Source organism: Chanos chanos, chromosome 15 (genome assembly GCF_902362185.1).
Source record: "Chanos chanos chromosome 15, fChaCha1.1, whole genome shotgun sequence".
Taxonomy (NCBI): Eukaryota; Metazoa; Chordata; class Actinopteri; order Gonorynchiformes; family Chanidae; genus Chanos; species Chanos chanos.
The window spans coordinates 5,352,447-5,375,153 of record NC_044509.1 but is presented as its reverse complement, the minus strand read 5'-3'; the positions used below and the strand labels follow the sequence as shown (position 1 = coordinate 5,375,153).

The 22,707-nt window shown below is 42.3% G+C and overlaps 1 protein-coding gene across 1 annotated transcript; it reads right to left on the bottom strand.

Moving 5' to 3' along the window:
- Positions 1 to 1,903: 1,903 nt before the first annotated feature.
- Positions 1,904 to 13,687, bottom strand: tlcd3a (TLC domain containing 3A). The gene is made up of 5 exons (XM_030792957.1): positions 13,566 to 13,687; positions 7,184 to 7,270; positions 5,559 to 5,778; positions 3,223 to 3,318; positions 1,904 to 2,230 (listed from the first exon to the last, which is right to left on the bottom strand). Exons 1-5 carry the CDS (start codon positions 13,685 to 13,687, stop codon positions 1,904 to 1,906), a joined length of 852 nt encoding a protein of 283 aa, XP_030648817.1.
- Between the last annotated feature and the right edge of the window lie 9,020 nt (positions 13,688 to 22,707).

The window sequence follows — 22,707 nt, the reverse complement described above, 5'->3', positions numbered from 1 at the left end:
AACTTCCGATAAACCCCTTCTGACTTCATCATCATCATCATCATCATCATCTTCATCATCACACCATAGCTGATCACTGGACGACAATAAGCATTTACACTACTGCTACTTTTTTTTTTTTTTCCAACAAAAAGGAGAAAAAAAAAATTACATTATATATTAGCGACTCTATGAATAAGAAATATCAGAGGTATAAGTGAGTGAGAGACCTCATAAAAAGATGTGTTTTCACTGCGTGATTAGAAGCTCAGTCTACCACAGCATTGCCTACAGCCTTGACGCATCTGAGATCCTCAGGAACGATGCGTTCCTTAAAGTACTGAAAAATCATACGGCTACGCCAAAACACCACACCTTCCTGAAGCCAGTCAAACGGACGCTAAACACAAGCGTTTTTCTTTTTATATATATAAAAAAAAAAAAACACGTTTTTCTTCCAATGTACTGAAGTGCGCAGGGCGCCATGCAGACCCTCTGTCTTTCTGCTCTTTTAGCATGCTATGGTCCATCATCCACACACACACACACACACACACACACACATATTCATTTATGCTTTTTTCTTTTTCTAATGCCCTGAATCACACCCAGATGTTATTGCTTAATTGGTGCCTTGGAAATGCCTGTGGGGTAATGAGTAACCTACAAAAACAAACAAAAAAAAAAACGACAGCCTTGACACAGCACCCCACCAGCCCTCTGAGAATGTTCTAGAATATCTCCATTTGTGCCCATATCCCCCCTCCCACCCCCAGAAGCTCACTGAAGAAGTCCTGCGAGCGCAACAGATATAAGCGCCGAAAACTCTCTGTCGCCATCCAGTGGCTAGGAGGTCTCACAGCTTTATAAAATCCCTCTGAGCAGGGATGGAGAACATTATCCTTCACATACACACAGGTGTGTAGGCGCTCTCTCTCTCTCTCTGCTTGACTTTCAGAGCTTAAATGAGGTGTGTAAACAGTCACATGAAGCGGGCAGTATGCTCATACACACACACAGAAAACTCGGCTACGCTGAAAACAAGAAGGAACCGTGGGGACAGCTGTCATGGTAACCGCCCACAGGTTTCTATGGTCGGCGTAGACGGGTAATTTTGAGGTTTAAACGGGCAGAGAAAACCAACCTCATTATTCATTACTGGAGTTACATTTTATGGGTTTATGAAATGATGCTGGTGCGGAATGACCTGAACATGTGTTTTTATGGTCTACTGGTGTAAACTTATTTGTGCTGTTTTTTAAGACTTACACATGTATGGTAGTCAGAACATGACTCCCTCCAAAAAACAAACAAACAAACAAACACAAACAAACAGACAAAAAAACCTTAAACGGAAAAATACGGGTATGAAATGATGTGTAGAAGAGCACTAGTGTAACAGCTTCATCTGTGTGTGTTCGAGTGTGTGTGAGTGTGTGTGTGTGTGTGTGAGTGTGTGTGTGAGTATGTGTGTGAGTATGTGTGTGAGTGTGTGTGTATGTGTGAGTGTGTGTGAGTGTGTGTGTCAGTGTGTGTCAGTGTGTGTCAGTGTGTGTGTGTGAGTGTGTGTGTGTGAGTGTGTGTGTGTGTGTATGTGTGTGTGTGTGAGTGTGTGTGTGAGTGTGTGTGCGAGTATGTGTGTGAGTATGTGTGTGAGTGTGTGTGTATGTGTGAGTGTCTGTGAGTGTGTGTGTCAGTGTGTGTCAGTGTGTGTGTGTGAGTGTGTGTGTGTGAGTGTGTGTGTGTGAGTTGAGGAGCAGCTCTAGTAATCAGTTCAGTAGTGTGCGAGGTCTTGTGATGGTGATGGTAACTGTAATTAGAGCAGTAGTAACAACAGCACCAGCTGCACTCTGGTAATAGTCATAGGGTTTGTAGTGTTAAGTGGTGAAGTGAGTAGTTTTCACAGTGAGATTCCATCCTCACTTCAGTCATCCTTGTCTCCGTCGGCAACGGGCGCTTCCGAGGGCGAGGGCAAGGGCGAGTCCTGAACCTTAACGCCACGTTGGCGCTTGTAGAGGCGGTAGCCCTTACGGCAGAGCAGGACGAACCAGTAGACCTGCGGTGCCAAGATGCAGAGGATGCCCAGGTTGGCAGAGAGAGTCAAATGGAAGGGCACCCGGTAGAGAGGGATGCTGTAGTGAGATCCGTACACCCAGTACATGTAAGGGAAAAGAAGGATCCGGCAGAGGAAGAAACTCAACAGGACCAGGCCTCCGTTCACCTTGTGCAACAAGCAGTCCTGTAAACCCAGCTGAGGATGGAGGGAAGAACAGGGGAGGGGGTGGGGGGCAGAGAGGAGGAGAGAAAGAGAGGGGGAGAGGTGAAACATAAGATTACTAAAAACTCGATAAACTAATTGCAGAACGTCTCTGTGTTCTTAAAACAAACGTCTGAAAGTTCAAGGTCCAATTAAAAGGTCGAATTTTCTAACGCAGTGTTTGGGAAGCTTTCATTTGATTCATTGGTGTTTTTTTTCCTTTCACGTCCACCAGGGGGCAGCGTAAATACAAACGAGCTTTACTGCACTGAATGACCGAGAACAATTTGACTTTCTCACAATGAATGAGTTTGTGCCCAGAGTCAGCAGAGAGAGAGAGAAAAAGCCAGAGAGAGGGAGAGAGAAAGAGAGAGAGAGAGAGAGAGAAAAAAAAAGAAAGAAACTGGGGGAACAGCAATGAAGAGAAAGCAGAGAACTAGAGAGAGAAAGAGAGTTTTCTCTGAGTGAACTGGTGAAAGAGAGTCCTTAGAAAAGAAAGCAAGAGAAAGAACTGTTGACAAGCTCTGTCTCTGAGGCTAGCAGAGATAGCAATCTGCATGACAGCTGAGTAGAACATTCACTCCACAGTGTGCATATGTGCATGCATCCGGAAGCGTTTGTGTGTGTGTGTGTGTGTGTGTGTGTGTGATCAGCAAGTTATGCAATTACAGTTAATAGATTTAAAACATCTAACAGCCGTCAGTAGTATCAAATGGTTTGAACCATATAAGCAAAAAGATGAATTTACTAGTTAGAAATCAGTGAGTGTGTGTATGCGTGTGTGTGTGTGTGTGTGTGAGAGAGTGTTTTTGTGTGTGTGTGTGCATGAGTAGGTGTATGTGTGAGTGTCAGTGTGTGTGCATGTGTGTGTGTGCAAGAGTTTGTGTGTGTGTGTGTGTGTGTGTGTGTGTGTGCGTACGTGTGTGTGTGCATGTGCGTGTGCGTGTGCGTGCGTGCGTGTGTGTGCACGTGTGTGTGCGCGGTACCTGGATGAGGATTTTGCCCAGTGAGACAAAAGGAGTGCTGAGTTCTGTGAGGAAGAGGCAGCCGATGAAGTAATCACCCTGATCCTGCCTGAAGAACTGACACAAACACAGGACAGAGAAATACAGTCAGCAAGCATACAGTCAGCAAGCACAGAAACACACACACACACACACACACATAAACAAACACAGATAAACAAACACATAAACAAACACACAAACACACCGAAACACCGGACATACACACAACACGTGCACGCGCACACACATGCACGCACACACACAGAAACACAGACACAGGACATATATAGAACATGTGTGCGCGAGCGCACACACACACACACACACAAACCAACAAACAAACACACACACACACACACACACAGAATTGGGTCTAACTTGAAAGCAGATTATGATGTGACTGTCAGTCCTCATTATGCTGACTCATAATGTCCCCAGCCACTGTTGTGTTAACTGTCGTCAGGAACATTATGACAACTGACAACAAACAACACAAGCTTTTCCATCTGACATTTAGACTGTCAGTTAAAACCAGACAAAATGGCAAGAGAGACATAAACAAACACACACACACACACTGATTCTGACCTACACAACATACGCTGCAGGTTATAATAAACACAAAAGCATCAGTCCCCAGTACTGACAGAGAGCACACAGACCTGATGTGAGTCATGACTGTGAAACTTTATAAAATGGTATGGCAGGTATAAGCCATACACATTAAGTCACAGCCCCCATCGACCCTGGCCTGAACGGACCGCGTTCAGACAGTGCTCAGGGCGCGTTCAGCGCTGATGAATTAAAGAAGAGCCGGGGCAGCCAGAGCAGTCACCTGAACACTACCCAAAAAAAAAAAACCCCTGCACTTAGCCTGCATGTAACTCTATCTACCTCAATGAAACACAATGGAGTGCATGCGTGTGTGTGTGTGTGTGTGTGTGTGTGTTCTCCCAGTCTGTGAGAAATCCCGTGAGATGCTGATGTGTGTCTGTGTGCATTCATAGATGTCACGAATGGAATATTCCCGAACCAGCTGTTATATTTCCAGAAAAAAGTCATTGTAGTTCATGCATTTATTCTCTTGACTTTGTGAAGGGAAGTAAAAACATGTTTCATGAGACATGCAGACACATGCTTTCCTCTCCTGGATGTGTTTCAGCAGGCACAAGTATGAAGATATTACTCCCTAATTATTCTGGAAAGATTACATAAGGCAGCAGTAGATTTAAAGTTCATCTTCTACAGATACCATGGGAGTTTAGTGCAGCCTAACACTGCACCTCAATCCATCAGGGTTATGTGTGTCTGTGTGTGTGTGTTACTCTCTTTATTTCTCAAATGTTTACTACATAAAAACACTAGCATATGATCTGAATGTTTACTGTAAGCACTGCTAAGCCCAGAAGTATGGCTGCTTGCAGTGAACACAGGGCTAAGAGTGTGTGTGTGTGTGTGTATTTTTGAGTGTGTACATATAAACATACACACATATAATATGTGTAGACACATATTTACACATAAAAACACAGCGATGAACGAAGTTTCTGTTTGAAGAGGATATGTTTGCGGTTTTGTGTTTAAGGTTACAGTGTGTGGTGTGTGTGTGTGTGTGTGTGTGTGTGTGGGAGAGAGAGGCATACACAAAAGGGAGCTGTTGAGATGAGTCGGTGTAGGAATAGCAGCTGTGTGTGAATAATGGAAGCAACGGTAAAATGATATCACATCACCACTGACGACACCACAGAACTTCCAACCAAAAGACCAGGTTTCAATAGCACCTGTCTGTCCCTAATAGGAACATTAAACCCTCTGTGTGTGTGTCTGTGTGTGTGTGTGTGTGTGTCTTTCAGTAGTGGCACTGTATCATAGCTATTAGGGTAATCATTTTTCATGGTCCAGGTATGTACCAAGTTACAAACAGATACATCTCTCTCCCTCTATTCTGTTCTCTCTATTACTCGCTATTCACCCCCTCCCTCCACCTCAGACACCTCACTCAGACAACGTTCTCTTTCTTCCACCTTTCCCATTCTCTCTCTCTCTCTCTGTCTCTCTCTGTCTCTCTCTCTCTGTGTCTCTCTCTGTCTCTCTCTGTCTCTCTCTCTGTCTCTCTCTCTGTCTGTCTCTCTGTCTGTCTCTCTGTCTGTCTGTCTCTCTCTCTGTCTCTCTCTCTCTCTCTCTGTCTCTCTCTCTCTGTGTCTCTCTCTCTGTGTCTCTCTCTCTGTGTCTCTCTCTCTCTCTCTGTCTCTCTCTCTGTCTCTCTCTCTGTCTCTCTCTCTGTCTCTCTCTCTGTCTGTCTCTCTCTCTCTCACCAGCGTGATGGGCAGGAGGATGGTCAGCAGGGCGATGTGATGCATGACGAGCAAAAACTCTCGCCTGACGAACGAAGTGACGGTCCGCAGGGAGTGACCTTTGTAGTCCTCGTGACCTTTCACCCTGAAGCGGTAATAGTGGCTGAGATACATGGCGTAGATGTCGTACGACATGTAAGGAGACCCGTACCAAATCACAAAATGGGTGGCCAGCCAGTGTCTGAAAGAGGGGGGGGGGGGGGGGGGTGGGGGGGGGGGGAGAGAGAGAGAGAGAACTTTGTGTTAATGAGAGGTCGGTAAAGGACCTTGAGTCGGCGACGAATTAAAACAGCATCACGTTCGTCCTCACATCCACTCGTTTCTTACTTTTCTTTCATTCACGGCAACATGATGTACACACACACACACACACACACACACACACACATACACACACTCTTTCAAGTGTTAATAAATGACTCGCACAAAAAGAATGCAAAAAAAAAAAAAAGAATGCAAGTCACGTTCATGGCATACACTAATACAACCCGATTGCTCAAATAAATAATGTGAACTTTTGGCCTTGTGTGTGTGTGTGTGTGTGTGTCTGCAGCATTTGCACGAGGAGTTTGCACTCATATGACCTTTTCTGGAACTACATTAAGTGAGGTTCTGAAGAGTAAAATTATGATAAATCTTTACTACGGAGTTGAACTGTTATTTTTACAACTCCTTCTACATTATCATCAACAACTCCATGAGTTCTCCAGACTGAAATACAGATCATTTGAATTAACCGGGGAGGGGGGTGGGTGACATACACGCATATTTAATTTCCATACATTTCCACAAATTTCCATACATTTACCCCCCTGTATATACAAACACACACACACACACACACACACACAGGTCATATGAGCAATTTTATCTCTCAAATACTATCAGTCACAGAAATACAAACAAATAGCTTAGCTTGGTGAAGAGGCTCTTTGTGCTCACTGTTCATGACTGTGGTTGCTTATGCGCTTCAGCCTAGACTTAAGCCTTCAGGGGATTACAGGGGCTGCTGGGAATTTTCTGTGTGGTTGCCTGGCAAGTGCCTCTTGTGGATTACTCTCCATTACACAACTCTGCTAACACACACACACACACACACACATACAAACACCTCATCCTGCCCTGCCAGCCTAACAGGTGGTGAACCATAGCCCAGATTTTGATCCAGAAGTCCAGCAGAGAACAGCTGGTACACAGGGGTTTGGGCCTCACCACAGAGAGAGAGAGAGAGAGTGCGTCCTTGGGAAGGGGGTTGGAGAGCTTGGGAGAGTTAACAGATGTGGTGTGGGCGTGAATGGTGGATGGTAAGCAAAGTTACACCGAGGCCAAACGGGAAAAACCATCGTAGACAGAGAACAGAACCAAGGACACTCGCAGGTAGAGAGTCAAATTACACAAAACAATGAGAATAACCCCAGAGGAGTTGAGAGATTCTGATTGGTTGGAGGCAGCCGGTTTTGACTGTGACATCACAATGTGGGAATATCACTAGCAGATGGAGGCAGTGATTGGGTTGGCCCGTATGGTATAAGCAAATGAACAGAGATCCAGGGGGCAAGGTATCATTATAAGACCGGTTCTCATACCTGTCTGTTATAACATTCTCTCTGCATGAAGACACCACGATGACTCCAACAGTGGTGGCCATGAGGGCATGAATGGTGGACACAAGCCTGAGAGAGAGAGAGAGAGAGAGAGAGAGAGAGAGAGAGAGAGAGAGAGAGAGAGAAAAAAAAAACACACTAAATTGTCATTTTCTTTCAAGCTTGATATTCTGCAGATGAACCTGAAGATAATAGATACTGAAGATAACAGATGTGAGATACTGAAGATAACACTGAACTTCAAAGAATTCGACCGACTGAATTTCACAAAGCCACCGTTCATCTGTGTTTTAACTGATCAGTGCCAGATGGTATTTTGATTTGACATGTTTTTTTGTTATATAAAACACCAAACACAGAAACACTTCACTAAGAGAATATAGATTCCTGTCTAAGGCAGCAGTCCAGTCGTGTCAGCTTCAGGGCTGTGTCACACAAAAACACACGCTTTAATTAAAACAATGAGAGTCCAAACCTTAGAGTGTGTGTGTGTGTGTGTGTGTGTGCGCGTGAGTTAATGGGGTTAAATGAAGAGGTCACTGAAGCCTGAATACCACGCTTCCCTCAGGCTCCTGTTTAAGATGCAACGACCATTAGCGCTACATCAGAAACCGGGCTTAGCTTTACCCAGCCACCGCAAGCTTTTCCCATTGTACAGAGGCAGGCCCTCAGACAGCTTTGACATACGAACAAGCCATTCCTGACGGCATATCTCACTGTGAGGACTGTTGGCTCCAAGCCTACAGAGGCACTATAATATGAATCCCGACAATCAAATGACTAGCATTGACCAACACTGTTATAATCCGTGGATTTCAACCAAGACGCAGTTACGTCTGTTCTAACCGGACAGAACATGGCTGAATGATTTAGTGCTGAGAGAATTTGACGTCGACGGTTTCGTTTTGCGCGGCATCCTAGCGTGTTGGGTGCTACCACGATACAACAGAAGGAGGAACAGAGTCGGGTCTGAAGCAGAGTCGAAGGTTCAGCCTGTGCCTTTAAAACTGGTGGAGTTGCTGAGAAAGTCTGTATTCTAACTGGGTTGACGCTGCTTCGTCATGACAACAGCAGTCATGTGACCCCCCCCCCCCCCGGTCCTACCAGCTCACGCTTGAGTTGACCACTGAATCAGCAACCCGTTCAAAACACACACACATACACACACACACACAGACACACACACGCACCCTCTCTCTCTTTCTCTTTCTCTCATGCATTGCCTCCCCGTAACCCCCCAGTCCTATGCGCCCCACAGCCCAAACTCTGTCACAAGACCCAGATTTGACACAATCCTCTCTTTGTGTTCTCTCTTCTTTTACAGTGAGCACAGAGAGGGGAAGAGGAACAGAGAGAGAGAGAGAGAGAGAGAGAGAGAGAGAGGGAGAGAGAGAGAGAGCAGGAGAGAGAGAGAGAGAGAGAGAGAGAGAGAGAGAGAGAGAGAGAGCAGGAAAAGGTTGCCTTTGTGTTGTGTTTTTTTGTTTTCTGTATACCTCACTCTCTTTCGTCAGTCCCTAATAGGAGCGGAGGAGGACAATGACCGTGGCATTTCTGTTTTAGGGTCAGAATCTGTATTTCGCTCTTTCATTCATTATTAACTGGAGCTGAGAGCAGTTTGGTAGCCTGGTATTTCTCAGGCACACTGTGATTCCATGGCCTCGGTTTAATGGACTGTATTACTAAAGGCAGAGCTCAAACCACTCTACCATATTACTCATTCAGACAGAGAGAGAGAGACAGAGAGAGAGAGAGAGAGAGAGAGAGAGAAGAGATGGAGGAGATGGAAAATAACAAAGCAGAGCCACATTAGGCAGGGTTATTCAGGCAGACCTCTCGAAATGCCTCACTCTTGCTTGCACACTCCCTCACACACACACACACACACACACACGCGCGCGCACACACACACACACAAATACACACACACAAATACCCACACACACAAACAGGCCAGAGAGAGAGAGAGAGAGAGAGGGAGAGAGAGAGAGACAACACTTGACTGTCAATAACCATACAGGACAACTCATCATTATCACCTCACCAACACTGCAGTTGTCTCATCATTAATGTCCTGAGGAAACCTCTAGACATCGCTAGTTCTACAGTTTAGGCCTCCTGCCCAACATGCCACTCAGCTCCAGCAGGACTGAAAACATCCACTTTCCCTCAGACGTTCTCTTGAGGACCCTCATATGGTGTATGGAAATAAAAAAAAAAAGGGCTTTCTGTGCGTGTTCTCTGAAAAGATGGAATTCAACAGAGTCCATCATTCTCTTGGTACCAGTAGCCCTCGCAGTTCTGAGGAGAGCACGGACAGGGGTAAGCAATATGGCAGAAACTCCAAAAGGGCCTGCCAAGAGTAATCGAGACCCACTAGCATGTCGCTAAAATCTCACCTGCCTTTTAAGATCTCTACGCGAGACCTTGGGGCCAACGGGGTGAGACGTCAACTCAGGCCTGGTCACCGGTTGGAAAACCATCCAACGACAGTCAGCTTACTTATTAATTTAAGGTCGTTTATAGCAACCTAAGCTAGCTTAGCTGAGAACTGCTTTGCACAGCGCAAATTTGCCTTTTTTTTTTTTTTCCTCCCCCCTGAGCGTTTCAGAGAATCTCTAGGCTGTTTTGATGAATTTCAGAACATTTCAGAAGGAGAGAGGACGTCGTCGTTCCAACTGGCTGCGTTAATATATAGCCTGGTCGTCTGGATGAGCCCTGCTTCTAATGCAAAACTCCCGACTGGCTCGCGAGTGCAGCGTTGGCTGGTTTTCTCATTGATTAGCGGAGGAGTTTATTCACCTGCTTTTGTGTGTCTTGATCAATTGTCAGCAAACAAAGTATTGACAGAGAAACAGCAGAGGCTGCAGCCTTGGAGCTGAGTACCACTACACGTTGGACTACAGGATGATGAAGGAGAAAAGGAGAGAGAGTCTGTTTTCTTACAGTGCAAAAGCCAAACCTGTAAACGTCTGGAGTTTTACATTTGCGCTGCGCCCCCCCCCTCCACCCTCCTCCCTCCACCCTCCACAATTCATCGATCAGTTCAGGTCTGTAGCGTCTAGCTGGACAATCATTCAGGGTGTCTGACACTTTGTCTAAACCTGAATCTCTGTTTATGGCTTTCTGCTCTCAACTCCAGCACTTCTCCATTGACTTCAAAGATAAGTTACATATTGTGTTTATTAGCCTCTCAATTCACCAGTCAGGAGTCAGACAGCTAATGGCGATAGCTTAGTTGTGTAACTCCAGAGAACACCAAGACACACTTCAGACTCCACTGTCCTCATCAACTACATAGCGTCCAATCGGGAAGTTATAGCTGGTCCATAGGACTTCAAACAGCTTGTGCTCCTTTCCACAACAAGGATTAAGACCAACGACAAAACTGAATTTTGAATGACAAATCTTTCCGTTCACCACAAGAGAAGGCCTACTGATTGCTGTGGTTAGAACGTTGCCCTTAGAGTTTGACAGACCGGGCTACACCGCTGGTCCTCGTAAACCATCTGGCTTTCAGTCCACTCGGAAACCACTTAGCTCGGTGAGGTTTCAAAAACACGCGGGCCACGCGGTCGTTACAGCACTGGAGGACGTCCTGAGGAAAGGCAGCCGTGGGAGAACACTACAGACGGCCATCTGAACCCTCGCTGTCATTGATTCCGCACAGTGATGTGCGCTGCCAACAGAAACATCGGCGCGATTTAAAGCGCGTTAACTCCTGCGACGGTGACATGACTAACACAGAGACAGTGAGATTTTTTTTTTTTTTTTATCAGTGCTCAATGAATGAGTAAACAGAGGTTAAGTACAAACAATACTTGACTAATGTTAGCCAGAGCAAACACTCATCTGGAGCAACAACTATGTCAAGAGGTCTAAATGAGCAAGGGGGGGGGGGGGGGGGGGGGGCACCGCACATTAATAATTTGAAAATTTCGACTGGATCCCAAATAACGGCTCCGTAATTTACAGACCCTGTGAACTCAGGGCGCTGTCCGGTACCTCTCAAAACCGGTTCCCATAAACATTTTTTTTGTTGTTGTTGTTGTTGTTGTTTTGAATTCCAGTTCTGCATATGACAAAATTAAACTGTGTGCTCACCACTTATTGCCTGCTGCAGGGATTATGAAATTTTAGGACAAAGGAAGCAGAAGTGATTATGGGTGATTATATGCAGTATTTCATAAGGTACAGTCCAGCACAGAGAAATGCACTCAGCAGGCATGAGAACGCTGCCTTTTTCAACAAGCACAGAGAACTGAGGTGATACTATAATAGAGAACTGTGCCTATAAATTGAACAGAGAGCTGCATTGTTAGCAAGGGGGGGGGGGGGGGGGGCGAAAATAATACTATGTGAATATGTGACCCGAAAAACATTTTTTACACCCTCTGAACTCATTTCAATTAAAGGCACTGCATGAAGTCCTAGATGAAAAAGAAAAAGCTGACGGATTTTGTCAAGCAGAGAAACCCTTGAGATAATGCCAGTAAGTTTCCTCCTCACACACACACACACACATCACTCTAAGAGTTATGGAGCAGAGAGGAAGAAGATGAAGTCTCTCAACAGGAAGTGAATTTTCTGGAATAGTCTCGGAGTTTCCGTTATGGAGTGAAGGAATTTATTTTAAAATGAGTACAGTGAGTTTGTTCCTGCCGTGAGTGAAATGTAAAAAGGGGCACATACACTCATATATGTTGACAGCTTAAGCACAGAGGATACTCCAGGAGTATCACGGTTTATGCGGTCTTAAGCATCACCCCTGTACCAACAGAGCTGGCTCAGCTAACAAAAAGTGTTCTAAAGCATGTGAATGAGGTTTGATAAATTGGGATTGGAACAAATTTCTCCAAGAAGGCAGTTCCTCCCACAGGCAGGAACTTCCCATTCCTGAAATTCAAACAAAACACAGCCATGTTGTGGCATTTTGGCACATTTAAGACACGATGTCTTATGTCATAGCAGATGTCTGACGGTTATGACAACACATGTAAAATGCTTAGCGTGCCCCTCTACCTTATCACTGGCTTCCACTAAGCATCCTTGAAACACAAACCGAAACCTCAATGTCTCTCTGATAGCGATAGAATGTTACCACCCCATCCGTGATGACAGCTGATAACGGTTTTCTCCTCCCTACAAGAGGCCAACTCAACAAACAAAACATGCGTTTGATATCCAGAAAACCCAGAACTAGGTTGAGAAAGTTTGTTTATGCTTGGTCGGGTTTGTGAGGAAATGACCAAACATGTGAACTTTAGTAACGTTATCTTCATTCGTATAGAACACAGAGGTCGAAACCCTAAAATCAATCCAGAGCAGACGGCTAGAGGGATAACGTTTCCCCGTGAGCCCCATGTGCTCTTCAAAATCATATGGCTGCTATCAGCTAATAAATATATTCGATGATTACTGTTTTGAAAGAAACATTATAAGAATTCTCCATGCTGTATGTTTTGAGAAGAGAACTCGACATCATGTCAGTGTGTACCTATTACAGCTTCATATGCTCACAAAGATAAACTCATTAATTCAAGATATATCGAACGACCATCGACAGCTCTGTCATGGATGACTTTCAGCGATGGTTAGACTAACTACTGAGTACCCGGTGTAGTAGTTTAACATATGCTAAGTATGCTAAATAGAATCTATCTGAATTTCATTCAGAAATCGTCATCATCATCACTGCTCCTTCCTCTGTTTCTTCATAGTGGTAGACTCACCGTCATATCTGACGTAAAACTCAAGGTAATTACACAGAATGCAAAAGTACATGGACTAGTGAGTTATCTGTCATTCGTTTTTGCTTTGCTTTATAAGGCGCTTCCCAGTGGCACCCTAACTTCCCATTATCTATGGTATTAGCTACTGAATTAATAGTGTGATTAAGGCTAGGTGATCGGCTCTGCATAGTTCAGAGCGCTGCATAGCATAACGTGGCGCTGAGGGGAGATTATAAGCGCGAGTGAACAGGTTCAGGCAAGCACATAACGACCCTTAAAACCTTCTTGCACGAAGGATATAGCTACTAACCCCCATCGTGACCTCACAATGTAGCCTTTTTGACAATCAAGCAGACAACAGCTTACAGTCGTAAAACGCGAAACTGGGTTGTGGTTAAGTAATGTTCGATGCTAGTTCTTTTGAAAGCACTTGAAGCAGAACTGATACTGATATTGACGGCAACTCATTTAATATGGTTCTTCGCTTTAACTCTAGGCTTCTATAACTCATGACTCTACTCGGTTTGCTATAGTCAGCAAAACTATACCTCCACATTATGGGACAGCCGGCGAAGCGGTTCAGTGAACGGAATGTTTATATCGCCTTGTTAAACTGCATATAGGACATAACTTACCGCTCGCTAACCAGGACAACATCAGCCTCTGTCCAGTGTTTGAAAATGGATGGCAGAACTTTCCGAAAGGTAAAGAAGAGACCGGGAAAAACCACGGCGCCACACGCCAACGCATGAAACATCCTCTATGTTTGTGCTGGTCCCGTTATTTAGCGCCGTATCTATTACTATAATATGGTCGCAATAACTCGCAAACCGCTCGTAAATATCGCCGATGTCTGAGATTCTCCTTTTATAGTGCACCGCATTAAACTAGCTCTAATGCCACCATATCCAAAACACTGCTAGTGGTACCGCCGCTTTTCCCCTTGCCTCAGCAGCACTCCACTACAGTGTACACAAAAACTGGCGGTGGAGGTATCCGGCGATTGATTGGTCTTCACTCCTCCTGGCGCAAAGCCGGGTGTCTAGCAAACACGCTAACGACATATCATAGCACTCAAGGAACGCATAAGAAAAAAAAAGCGTTTTAAAGGACTTGCAGTATTGTGCTTGTCTGCTTTTTGAATGTGCACTACATGATTAAGTAAGCATTTTGGTTTGGCGATGCCGCTGATGATAAAGTTAAGTGGCAGCACTCATCCACTATTCGGCAAGCGCTCTTAACTCCTGCACAGTCATACGAACGGTGCACCACAAACTCAGTCGAGCAACTCCGTCCCCGCTCTTTCCATCAAGCGAGCGCCATCTAGACATCGTTTAAGTGCTATTACGGCTCTTTCAAAACAAACCCATTGGATTGTTACCAAACCTTATGCTTTTTGGGGGGGGGGAGACTTCCCTTTGTAGCAATACGGGCTCAGTTTGACAGTTGCCGCCTTGTTGATGAATCGTCAAAATGACGTTTTGCTAGCGGGACAATATTAGCAAATGGTTTTTGTTGTTTACATCGTGATATTTGTCAGTTTAAAAGCTATTTCTCCAGAAATTCACTGACAAAACAGCAGTAATACAGTAATTGCTGTATTGTCAATTATTATATAGGAAAACTGCCGTTGTGGCGAAAAACGTAACTGAAAATTAAAAGTATTTGATAAAAAAAAAAAAAAACGCTAGAGGTTCCATCACCACCGGGGTCAGGGTTAGAATGAGGGCATAGGTCAAAAGAATTTATCTTCCTGTAGGAAAGATCGCGTCATCTTGAACCTGTTTTGACATATCTGTAGTCGTACAGTGAACCTCCAAAAAAATCTACGTTGATTCAGTATAGACATGAGCAATATTTTCACTCAGTAAATTGCTTAAAATACTGACCAGGTAGCCAATTTAGCACACCACAAGCAAAAAGACATTCAAAAATGCATTATCGTACAATATTATATACCCACAGTACAGTACAAGTACACAGGTCTGTCTATGTTCCTCATGCTGTTTAGTTGTTTCATTGATTTAACGAAAGAAAAAAAGGGGGGGGGGGGGGCGCTAAAACATGATATGTAACTGAAGTACAAAGCTTGTGTTAACTGCAGTGGGAATTGGAAATTTGGAGTGTGTGTGTGTGTGCGTGTGAGTGTGCACGTGCGTGTATGACAGAGAGAGGCGGGCACAGTGGAGCAGGGCTCACTGAGTGGCTGGGTTACTGTGGTGTGAGGGTTTGGTGACCCAAGAGGTCATTGAATGCTGAGTCTAAACAGAGTTCCTTTGTTCTCCCACAAGATAGCCAGACTAATCCAGCTATTCCAACCCCCACTACCCCTTTGCCCCCCCCCCAAATAAAACCCCTACCCATCCTGACTGGCTCCCCAGCCTTTGCCACTAGACTCTGGGACCAATTACAGTCTATCCCTGGGGATATCACCTCTATGTTACTGCTCCGAACCAACTCTCTGCACAGCAACCAACCACCTCCAGCCTCTCTCTTATCCATTTGACTGGCTGGGTACTTAAAAATATTCATTTGTAATATTATATAATGACAAAAGGAAAGCAGAACTGGACACTTTGTGATCATTATAGATCTATAGTTGACCAAATTCTGGTGGTTATTTCAACAGCTTGGTTTTCTGAGTGCATGAGACGCACAGGGTGCACTTGGCAGATTGGGTGCACCTAATGTGAATTACACAAAGAATTTCCTGAAAACAATCATTTGAAGATTATAAATATTTTTAATTATGAATAGCTGCAGATTACCACAAAATCTGTGTAGAGTCTAAGGAGTGTTGAAAATACAAGAGGCCACCAAAGAGTATTTCCTGATGCTTCTGTGTAGCTACTGTTTGCAATTTAGACCCAATAAACTGTACACATAGTTTAATTCAAATTGAGTAAAAGTTGAATAAAAGTTCGTACAGGTCCCAAATCACAGTGAAAAGACATGTAGAGTGAATATGAGGTTCTGGTCAATTTTTTTTGTTTTTTTTTGTTTTTTGACAAAGACCAGGCCAAAGTGCTTCACCAGCTAGATATAAGGGCAATATATTATGTATCTAAAAATAGATGAAGGGCAGTTTGTTCCATGTCTAACAATTGCACAATAATCGTGACGGCACACCTTTCCTACTGAAAACACAATGTGATAAGATTTTTGGTTAATATTACCCAGCCCTAGATGAAAGCTCCTTTGATTTCGTCTTGCTGAGAAACTAGTTGAGTAAAAAAAACATGAGCACATGAGTTTGGTCGTGCTTATAGAACTTGATTTTCAGCTTATTCCTGTTCGAAATTTGTGAATGGACTATCTGAGAGATAAACGGGATGTAATGTAACTCAAGACTGAAACACATATCAGAGGCGTGACTCCCCTTCAGATCAGTGAAATTTCAACATAATCTATGAACTGAAGTACTTAGTCATGTCTTACGCCACTGGAAAACAGGTTGATAATAACATCACTGTCTTTAAAGGTATGAGGAAAGCTTTTTTTTTTCTTTTTCTTTTGTAAAAGAGGAACATTTACATGTGTGGTCACAAAAACATAAAGATAATATCTTTACACAATTAATAACAAACCCCTGAAAAGGTACACAAAAGTCAGTTATTACCAAATGAACCCCTGAAAAGGTACACAAAAGTCAGTTATTACCAATATCAATACCGGTGTTAAAATGTGATTGAAAATGGCAGATATTAGAGTGTAAAAAATAGAATCAATGCTTTGTAAATGTGGAAATAGCATAATTAAGAATGCACTGTGTCCCACATAGTTGCAAATCAGCATTGTATGTAATGTATCAGGGAATTGTTTTAGACCAGCAAACATTATCTCAAGAACCATGCTGGAATTTTCAACTCAAGTGAAGCGTCATATGGTGTGAACATGTATATGAACTGTAAATTCACATTAAAGCTACTTATTAATGTGTACACACTAAAGTGTAACTTAGCTACCTGCCCTAAGTGCAAACCTATAGTACAAAAGTGTTCTGATGCAAACTATGATGTTTTTGGAATCCTGATTGGTTGACGGCACTGTAAAAAAAAAAAAGCACTTGTCCCAGTAAAGTAAAATTTAACCGGATCATTTCATTTGTATTCATTTAAATGCTGTGTGTGTGTGTGTGTGTGTGTGTGTGTGTGTCTGAAGGTGCATTAATGTGTATGTGTTTACTCTCTTTCTGTGCTTCTATGTATCTTACACACATCACACGTATGCACTTTGAGCAACATGTAAGAAAAAAGGCCCATTCATTTGATCATTTCTTAATTGCACTGCTTTCCTATTGGATTGCATAGGTTACTGTCCATGATATCATTTGTGATAAGCAACTTACTAAATGTTTGATGGTATTTCCAAATTTACCCTTATGGTAGTGATTTTATGACACCTAATATATGATATGCCTCATAAGCGGCTCTTTTGATAGTATCTTAATTCTATCATAAAAATGAACTTTACAAGCTAGCTTGGTTACATCATATTTCAAAAGTACTACTGTTCAGCCTCTTCTAGGAAAAAAAATAGATCCCTTAATTTTGAATGAATTTTAAGGGCCTTTACCCCTATCATACTCAGGTTCCTGGAAAATTTGTCTCGAAAGAAACTTCTTTTCAATTTAATCTCCATTTCTGAGAAATTCCAGTGCGGATCTAGAGCAATCACGAAGCGCTGAAACACCTGACACTTGTAATAGCTGACACAGAAAAATGTTCAGTCCTGATTTTTGATCCCTGTACCTACCTTAACGCAAATGATCACTCTGTTACTATTGTTGACTGCCTAAGAGATTTAGTGAGAGTAACTGACAGTGCTCTGAATAAGTTCAGGCGCTCTGTGGCCATTGGTCATCACCCGAAAAACCTCCACGTGGCATGCATCAAGGCTCAGTCCCAGGCCCCTATGTTATTTTCCATTTCACATGCTCCCACTTGGCTAAGCCATATGGAGGCATGACAATGATCTTTATTCATTAAGCACATGATACTCAGCTGTGTCTTTTCATGAATACTAATGACAGGGGGACGGTGTCACAGATTTTTGGCTGTGCTGAGGATGTCAAGCATTTCTTCAGTCGAATATTTCAGTTATTGGGCCGGAGGATGCGTCAAATAAAATCTAAATAATCTAGGTCGCTGATTTCAGACTTAAGATTTGCTTACAAGAGTTTTTGTGCCATTTTTGTCCTGACCTTACTTTTTTTTTTTTTTTTTTGACATTTGAGCTTAATTTCTAAAATTAGATGATTCGTCTCCAGATTGAGACAGGGTAATGCATGCATTTGTCTTCTTTAAGCTGGAGTGCTTCTATACCTTTAACACTTAAATGAAATGTCTTTCCTCTTTGCAGCTTTTACAAAACTCAAGGTTTCATACAAAAACAAATACAAAAAAACAACAATTAATTCACCCTAGCTTCCTTTCACTGACTCTCAAACAGTCTCGGGAATGACTGTTTTAAGGCCATTTGTGATGTGGCTCCAGAATTCATCAATAAATTCTTGAACCTAAACTTTTCCAATGGAACTCTTTGCTCACCTAATAAAGGGCTTTTATCTTTTCTGTGGTCAGAGCTGAAATCTGAAGTGATCCACGTCTTTGTGGTTAAAGTTCTAGGTTTTTGGAACAATCCATCTCCACATACAGGATAGAGATATAAGCCTCTGCTTTTGCATCTTCTGGACTACCTCTGAAAACATGCTTTTATAGACATGTTTTTCACAAAGTCATGTGTTTTATCTTCATTGTGTTATACAGTCTTTGTAGCAGTTGTACAATACATTGCATCTTAATTTTTTTTTTTTTTTACTTTATTACTAGTCATAACCGTATATATATATATATATATATATATATATATATATATATATATATATATATGACTTTTTCAAACAGACTTTCTGCCCTTGTTGTTGAAATGTGTTGTGTGAATCATTTTCATTATCATTATCACTTAAGCGTTCCATTGTTCTGATGAAAAATCTTTTCTTTTAGCTTTCTGTGGAGCTTTCAGCCACCAGGCCGCTCCGATACAAATATAGCCATTTTATGACTCTAGCAATCATAAATGAAGCAGAATCAATGTTTAACCCAGTGCGTCACAAAAAATATCAGGATGGAAACGCACCTGGCGAACACAGTGATAGGCCTGTTGGGAAATTTACAGCAAAAAGATGCATAAAAGGAGTAACAGCTGCAAGAGAGAGAAGGAGCAAGAGAGAGAGAGAGAGCGAGAGAGTTAGAAAGGCAGAGAGCTTGGACGAGCAACAGAAAAACAGACCCATCTTGACAAGTAAGGCATTTCAATTAAAAACAAAATAATTATAAGATCACTTTTATGCAATAAATGAATTACGTTGATTGAATAGTTTGAGGCAGAAACATAATGTTGCTCTTTATTTTAGAATAGCAATATTTATTTTGCGTCATATACATCAGTAGTTACAATAATATTGCTAGTCCATAGTAATAGTAACTCAGGAATAACAGACTGAATGCACTTATTTTGACTGATTTTTGGTCCATTTCAATAATATTTCTCTTTGAAATATCTTTTTCTTTTTTTTCTTTTTTTTTTTTTTTTTACATAATAGTTCCTTCCGTTTTAATTTTATGAAATAGGTGACAGTTTTAAGAATAGTCCTTGGCACATAAGATAAAGCACTAGTCATTTTTGACTTTAGCAGAGAGGACAGGTGACGGAGAGAGAAGGTAAGGAAAGGAGGGAAAAAAAAAAAAGAGAAGTGGAGATACTTAATGATTGTCATCAGAAGGATCTGTCAGGGCTCTGCAGCCCCTCATTCACTTATATTGGTAAAGAGAGCATTTTTTACAGGGACCTATCAATTGGATGTTTCCTGACTGGTTTCTTCAAAGTAGTAACATGTTTCAGTATCATAATTCTTTAACTCCACCCGGGAAAAAATAATGCAAACCAGAAATTTGTCTTTGGAAGAAACCTTCACGGAACAACGAATTCAACTTATTAGATTACGTGACAAATTTGTCCTAAGCAGGTGCTTCACGTTCTTTTCTGTGATTTTTTTCTCCCCTTTCACCTCCTCTGTTCACTTTTTCTTCTCAGTGTCTTCTGGAACCATGTCTGGAACTTTCTATGCCCTCCTCATCCTGTTGGCCACAGGTACAACGCCTCAGTAATTCCACTAACTCATGGTTTGAAAGCTGTTTTTACTATGAAAACACATAGACAGTTTCATGGGACGATCTAGAATGTCTTTTAGCATATACTTTTAACACACATATGATACTTTAAGTTTTTTATAGTTCCTGAAAAGGAGAGGAGAATTTTGTGAGACAAACTGAGAGGAGAGGAGAGTTTTTAGAAACTTTTCCTGAGATAAAGAAGTGAACATGAATATTCCAAAAAGTAATCCCACGTGAAAAAATAAACGATGAAACAAATCTAGAGTGAAGGCATCGTCGGACTTGCTTTTTCGACGGCAGTGTCATAGAAACAGGAATATGCGTTGGGTGAGACTGCTTAACAGTATGGTTTCCCTATTTAATGATGTAGACATTAGTGTGTTACTATAGGGACAAAGAAGCCCAGATTTTTTTCCCTGATGTTAATGTCTTTTATTCTCAGCATGGCTTAGCAATACACAGGACACTAACACCACTGTCAGCACGAGTACGGTCAATGCAACCACAGCCCCGGCTAACATCACGGTCAACTCAACCAGTGCAGCCACGGAGTCCAGCACCATTACTGAAAACACAACTGGGCAGGGCAACGAGGGATCATCCTCAGGCCTGTCGTCTGGCGAAATTGCCGGGGTGGCAGTGGGAACGATCGCTGGGGTGGCGGCTATAGGTGGGAACACATACACGTACACACACACACACACACACACACAAATGCACGCACACAGAGAAATTAGTCCAAAAGTGATTATTTTACTAAATTACTTAACATAGCTACTCCCATTAATGTAAGAATTAGTACAGTCTAATAAATGAATGTAAGTATTCATGTGCACACAAACATACTTGGAAACAATCGGCAGGACAAGCTGATTACGGGGCAATAAGGAAAAAGTCAAAGACCTAAATCATTTCCGTGCGCTCATAAATCACCCTTAGTGATTTTATGGCTCAATCAATAGACCCATACTCACAATACAGCCTGTTCCCTTTTGTTATCTAATGATCTCACTGTGCTACCTTAGCTAGCTTCATTATGTTATTATGAGTCCACAGGCTTACAAGACATACAAAACATGCTTTTGTCCACTAACCAAATGCATTCAAATGTCTCTCTATTCAAATGATTATTTGGAACACACACACACACACACACGCACACAAAAAACATTAATCCTCACCTTCACTCAGTCACTACACCAAGATGGCATTAAAATACAGAAATGTGTTTGTTGATATAGCCAGGTGCATTGTGGTAACACATTTTATCCTCTGCTGAATCCTTATTTTTGTCTCTCCCTCTCCCTCTCCCTCTCCCTCTCTCTGTCTCTTGTCTCTCTCTCTCTTTCTCCCTCTCTCTCTTTCCCTTTCTCTCTCTCTCCCTCTCCCTCTCTCTTGTCTCTCTCTCTTTCCCTCTCTCTCTCTCTTGTCTCTCTCTCTCTCCCTCTCCCTCTCTCTTGTCTCTCTCTCTTTCCCTCTCCCTCTCTCTCTCTCTCTCTCTCTCTCTCTCTCTCTCTTTCTCCCTCTCTCTTGTCTCTCTCCCTCTCTCTTGTCTCTCTCTCTCTCCATCCCACAGGTGGAGGGATCTTTGCTGGTCTGAAATACACAGGCAAACTGGGCTAGATCTCTGTTCTTTTCTTTCTTTCTTTCTTTTTTTTTTCAACACAAATCAAGAACCTCGCGAAGACGATGACTTGGACCGTAGACAACAGCGGAGTCATGATAAGAATAATAAAAAAAAAGAAAGAAAAAAAAATCGTTTTTCTGACAGGCGCTTGCGGACCGAGCATACGACCTCACCTGATGCTTTAGCGGTAGAATGACGGAGCGTATGCTCACTGTCCGTTCCGTTTGCACTGTCCGTTCTCTCATGGTAATCACCGGTTCTCTGTATAAAGAATTTAACAAGGCTTCTGATTCATTTGAAAATCTTTTCTTTTTTTCTTTATTCTTTTTTTTTTTTTTTAACCAAATTGACCTCTTAGGTCGACAAACTATTCTAATTTATATAGCAGAAGTGTTCTAAAGACTTTTTGAACATAAAAAAAAAATCTTAAGTGTGCATTGCGCCTTTTTTTTTCTTTAGAGTGCTTTGGAATCCAGGTCATGGTTTCCGACTGCTCTTTACTCACATTCATACACTCCCTATACAGCAATACTACTGATATAACCCTCGCAGGTGTGACAGAAAACATTATCACATTATTATCTTTTTGTCTGTCTGTCACGCCTGTCAAGTTATCAGAAAATATGTATGCTGTAAACGATCTGTGATATAATTATTTTTTTGCGTAAACTTGGGTTTGTGTGGAAAGATAATTATTATATAGTTATCATGTGTATATATAGTACGTTTCACTGTTGTCTGTGATTGTCTATGAAAAGCTTAAAGCGGGCAGATTATAGTTGAAGGGTGACTATAAATATGCTTAAATTGATCGTCATTTCACGTGTAACTCTCCAAATCTGTAACTACGTCATGTATCATATATGAACTATAATTGAACAATAGCACATTGTTCCTTTAATTACTTAATAAGAAAATGTAATATGAATAGCACATCAAAACGCAGTATGACAATTGTATTTTTATAATGAATAT